Raw genomic sequence first — 6,009 nt, forward strand, 5'->3', positions numbered from 1 at the left:
TTCATTAATTACTTAATACCCTAATCAGCAGACGCCCCTCAGAAACAGACAAATCTGTTGGACCCGTGGCTGTCTACCATAGAAAGGTTTTACCCTATATACATATAAACACACAGAATATTATGCCTATAAGATATTAAAAAAATATATAGTAGATTTAGAAGGAGATGGTCCAGGTTCGAATCAAGAAACCTTATAGAGAAATAGTTTAAACTGTTGAGAGTATAAAAGTGACATGTAAAAAAAAGAGGTATAAAAAGATATCCATACGAACAAAAAATAAATCAGAATAGAAATTAAGTTAAAGATGAATAACAAAAAAGATGTATTAACTTATGTTTTACTTCCTTACCATTCTTATTTATTTTTTGTTGTATTTACATAAAACTAAATCATCAAAAGCTACTATATCATAAAAATAAATTATCACTTACTAACAAGTTTAAAATATTCAACTTGCTGCTAAGACTAACAATAATTTAGACTTATAACATACCATTTGGGACTCACATGATAAAAAAAACATTTCATAACTCACACGCTGGATAACCCCCACCTACTGATACAAACATTACTCACACACAACCAAAAAAAATAAGACAACAAGACTAAAAGAACTTTGATGAAGGATCTGCTACATTAGGTTGATGTACTACAAGTCTCTTTGTTAGGTTTCTCCATTCACGAATTCATACTAATCGTATGCAAAGCTGATGGATCACAAATTTACACTACATGCCAAAAGGCATATGTAAAATTAAAAAACAAATAATAATTAACATGTCACTTTAAAACTCTTATATTAGCTTTACTCAATTATTTTTCTTAACCGTAATTTGAACAAGGCCTTCGAAATTACCAGTCAATCGGCAATATACAACATAGTATACTTAATATATAACTATAGGAACTAGGAAAACCCAACGATAATAAATAGAGAAATTTCCTTTTGAACTCACCTTCCTAACGTTGATACCAGCACTGGTCTGGCCGTGAACATGCTTATTCCTCAGCTCTGTCACAGTAGCTACGGGATTAAGTCCAGCATTCTCAGCGAGAGTATAGGGAATTATTTCTAAAGCTTTTGCGTATTCCCTAAACATACATGGAATTATTAGGATTACTAGGAAAAATTAAAGTATGATAATTTCAACATTAAATAAGTATGTAATTACAACGAATTTCATGGGAAATGATATTTGAAAATTGAGCTGTTGAGGTATCTTCTCTAAGGAACTAGGATGTTATAAATTTATCGGCTAAGCAACATGCATAAAATTGGTAAATAAATAAATTGTAGCGCAATTTTCAAAACTAAATTTCACTAAAAGCAAAAAAGAATAAAAACTTATAATAAAAAAAAAAAATTGTAACATCAGGGCAATGTCCATGAAACGTTTCTAATTTACAAATATTCTTAATAAAGAATATTATAACCAGTGATTTTCTTGCAATTGCATCTTTTGTCCCCAAGCTCCCAATTCCACCAAACCTCGACAGTAATTCAAATCATGGAAAAAACATTCAAATAACACTTTTAATTTTTTTTTTTTTCTTGTGTGTATTGCCCGTTTTGGTATTTTTCCAAAATTGTGTGTGTTTTGAATTTTTCCTGCACAAAATTGCCAATTTTATTCTTTTTGGGCTATCTTTTAATTTTTATTTCATAAAATTTAATGCTTGAACTGAATCTCTTATATTATACACATATAAGTATATGTATGAACCAATATTTATTCATTTTTAATATTTTTCCTTAATTAATTTATGAAAGGAATATGGTCCGGGTATAATTCTACTATTTGAGTTTTCTTGACCGCACCCGGACCATATTCCTTTCATCTTTACACACGGTCAATCAATAATCTTCCAGTATGTCACAAAACACTCGGGGCCCTCAAGATACAAACACTAGTAACGGCAATATCCGCCGCAGTGCTCGTCTGTATAACCGCCGTATTGTTACGTCATCACCTCGTCACCGGAACTCTCCAGCCCTGACGAAGCCCTGCAACGTGGGGCGAAATGTTGGCTCAATAAAACAGTATAATTCTATTATTTGAGTTTTTTTGACCGCACCCGGACCATATTCCTTTCATCTTTACACACGGTCAATCAATAATCTTCCATTAATTAATTTATAGTTTAACATTGAACAAATTTGAGGTGAAACAACACAATGATTAACATATGGAGTCAAATAAAAAAAAAAAAAAAAGTAAACACAATTTACTAATGTTCTAGAAATAGTATCAACCAGTAGCTTTGAGTAATTGTGAAAAAATCTCTCAAGAATAAGCTTGTTATTCAGAACGTTCAGTAATATTGTTTTTAAATTGGATTTCCACTCCCCCACAGGCCTTTCCTTCTTCCATCTGACTTTGTTGTGACTAGTGAGAATTCCAATTTTTTTTTTTTACATGTTATAATAGCCTATATAACTGCCCATTTGTAATATTTTTTTTTTTTTGGTTAACAGGATATTTGTGCATAAATATACAGTTGAAAATCTAAGTGGAAGAACATGCTATGTGAAATTAACACTAGATTTACAGGACTAGTCAATTTGATGGATTTCAAACTTCGATATGAAGCATCCAAAAAAAATAGCATTAATTTTAACAATTTTGTATGGTAAATTGTTCATTTAATCAAAAGAATTTATACTAGTCATTTTTTCCTAAGCTTCCTAAATTTTGAAATTTTAAGTAGTATACCTCTCTCTATGAAAACTGCCAAAACAGACAGACAAACAGATTTCATAAACAATCCTTATATATTTATTTTGTTTGTAAAATCATTCCTCCAATTATAAATATAAGAGTGAAAAAAAAGTCTTTAATAAGATACTTTCAATTTTTTTTGTCAGTTGCATCTCGATACTTCAAAGAGTATCAAGTAGTATCTCTCCTCATTCTCCCCATCTTCGAATAAGGATGCTTAATGTATCTGGTGAAAATGAGATAAGACTGCAAAGATTAGTGAACTGCCTCTTAAGATTCATCTTTCACTGTTATTTCGACAAAGTTGGTTCTATCCTAATACCTGAAGATAATACCTTCATGGTGTGTTCAACTTCTAATGCTTAAGAATCAAAAAACCTTCCTATATCATTGACCTCCTCTTCCTGCATTAATCCATCCACACATAAAAGATCTCAGCCTACCGATTTGTACATTACTTGTCATGAAGCTAGGTCATTTTTTAATTCTTTACCCATATCCATTCGTAAAGCTTCCACCTTACATCAATCATACATCTATCTCCTCATTTATCAATCTACTGAATACTTGTAAATAATAAATATCCATACAAGCTTTCATAAATATGTATTTTAAATTTTGTTTTATTTATATAATTATTATTTCTTTTTTTTTGGCAGACTGCCATTGGAATCCTATACTGCCTAACCATGGTTGGGAGTCAAGTTTTTCATTATGTGAGATCGCCACTCAATGAAAAAAGTCTACGCCCCAGGCCGGATTCGAACCGGCACCACCAGAAATCTCAAATTGGTAAGACTGGGCCTAACCAACTGAGATACTAGCAGCCCTATTTATATAATTACCACTGTTTTATTCAACTTGATAAAATGTAGTTAAACAGATGCTGCTAAAATTGTCCAATTTGTTATTCTTTGGGAACCAAGTAACACAGAATAAAGATTGATTTTTCATTTTCTTTCAATAACACCCCACAATTTGGTAACTAATTTAACAATGAAGAATATTATAACTAAGCTAAATTTAATATTTACAACATGCCATGGAAAAAAAAATCTCACCTCAAACAGTAAGCCTCAACTGATCCCAAAACCTGAGCATGCTGTCCTAAACGAAGTGATAGCTCAATCTCGGGAGCTCCGCCTCCGGGAAGAAGTGCTCTGAAAATAATATATATATAAACAAATTGTCAACAGAAACATATAATTTGATATATTAAATAAATCATGATCTAACCTTTCTCTAATAAGACATCGGATTACGCAAAGAGCATCATGAATAGAACGATCTGCTTCTTCGAGGACAAGATTATTAGATCCTCGAACTAAAATTGTTACAGTCTTTGCAGGATTATGAATTCCGGTGACTTTGACGATACGAGAAGATCCTGCTGATACTTCTTCTGCTAGCTCTGCACTCACGAGTGCTTCGCTCGTGAAATGATCTAAAGACGCAATGGGTCGGCAGCCAAGAGTCTGAAATGATAAATTTTAATTAGATTTATTCTACAGATCTTTATGTAATAAGAATGCATTTTCTTATATAGTTAATGTAAATCAAATTGTCTGTAAATATTTTACAACTGTTCATAAAATTTTCATTTATTTATTGATATTTGCAACTGTACATAAAAACACATGGATGATTTTATTTCTGACAAAGTAAAGAGCATTGAGGATTTTGGATTGTAAGGGTTGGACACGAGACTTTGGTTTAGTGGAGCCCCAAAGCTCAAATCTGTATGTCCAAATAGGCCTTATTATAGTCATCTAGATCAGTCTTTTGTAATGAATTGGAAGTTTACACCGTTTGTCTAGTAAGTGCTACAATATTCGGAATCGACATGCAGCTTCCTGTCTTTTCAGTCTTGTACAAGGATTCCAAGTTAGCCGTTGGTCGAGATGTAATCCAAGGTAACGGATCTGCTGGACAGGGATAAGAGCAACATTATTAAAAGATATTGTAGGGCAGTCCGTAGATTTACAACAAACGGTAAAGGTGATTTGATGGGATTTGTTAGAATTTTTTTAATCCTCTGATTCCGACACCATTCTTCGAGGGTTGTGATATGGGATTGGAAAGTTTGGGATGCATTAAAGGGTTATTATTAACTGCGAGGACACACGTGGCATCGGCATATATGGTGAGGATAACATTAGGATTGGCTGGAATGTCAGCTGTATACTATGTGGAGGATGAGGTTCATAAAAATAAAATTATGATAAAGACTAAACCCACCTTACAGACGAAATCGATATCTTCCCTTTCGATATCCTTCACAACCATGATCTTCAACTTGTCAAAGAAGTGAATGGCTAGATCGGACAAGGCATCCCTTAAAATAGACTTTTGAATCAAAAGCATGGTACACCCAGCCTTCTTAATTTGCTTAGCAATATTCAAGATGTAGGCTCGTTCCTCTTTCAATATCCTGTCCATTGCTGCGTAGTCGGAGATAACCACATTGTGATCCATCTGAAACAATTAATCAATTGAAGAATTTCATAATGGAAATAAAGGAAAAAAATAAATAAATAAAAATATTTTAACATACAGAATTATTTTAGTCTGAATGATATATATATTTTATAATTCATTAGATATCATCCCCCAAAAACGTTATAACAAATTTTTTATTTCAACTGTAACCTTTTTATTTTATTAATTTGAAAATTTCAACAAAATTTTCAGGGACAAGAAAAAAAAATCTTTGACACCAAATAAGGATACGTTGAGGATTATGGACTGATTCATTGCTAGCACCAGTGAGATAAGATCAAAAAGCCTTTATGCTGAAAAATCATTTTGAAAAATTTTGCAGTTATAATCTTTTAAGATGGAGCCAGTCAGTTATAATAGTATCACAATTAAAATCAATATAATATCACTATCAGAAATATTTATTAAAAACAGAAAGAAAGTTTTGCATACTACTATACTTTTTTATAACAAGTAAGTTTTCCTGAAGTATTAGGAAGATTTTAACTGCTATCACTGACACATTAATTGCTATCGGAAGGAGAAAAATATAGTATAACTCTCATTTGACAAAACAATAGAACAAATTTAAATTACTGATTGAGAATTATAGTAACTTAATTAAAAAATCCTCAAAGGTCGGTTTTCAATCTTTTTAGAGAACTAACAAAATCAAGAAACATACAACACTGTAATTTTTAGTATTTTGGAGTGAAAAATGGATTCACAATTGAATCACCAAATGGTAAAAAAAAAATATTTTAAAATGTTAATACTGTTGTTACTTGGATTGACTGATGTAATAAAT

General features: G+C 31.6%; 1 protein-coding gene across 1 annotated transcript in view; it reads right to left on the bottom strand.

The window, feature by feature from the left end:
- Positions 1–6,009, bottom strand: part of CCT4 (chaperonin containing TCP1 subunit 4) — a gene marked incomplete in the record, with an annotated part of 16,996 nt that overhangs the window by 1,278 nt on the left and 9,709 nt on the right. Inside the window, 4 exon segments of the mRNA XM_067049359.1 lie at positions 960–1,095; positions 3,785–3,883; positions 3,960–4,198; positions 4,962–5,198. Of these exon segments, the coding sequence (XP_066905460.1) occupies positions 960–1,095; positions 3,785–3,883; positions 3,960–4,198; positions 4,962–5,198 (711 nt within the window).

The sequence above is a fragment of the Halyomorpha halys genome, unplaced genomic scaffold (assembly GCF_000696795.3).
Source record: "Halyomorpha halys isolate HHAL.00 unplaced genomic scaffold, Hhal_1.1 Scaffold520.1, whole genome shotgun sequence".
NCBI classification, from domain to species: Eukaryota; Metazoa; Arthropoda; class Insecta; order Hemiptera; family Pentatomidae; genus Halyomorpha; species Halyomorpha halys.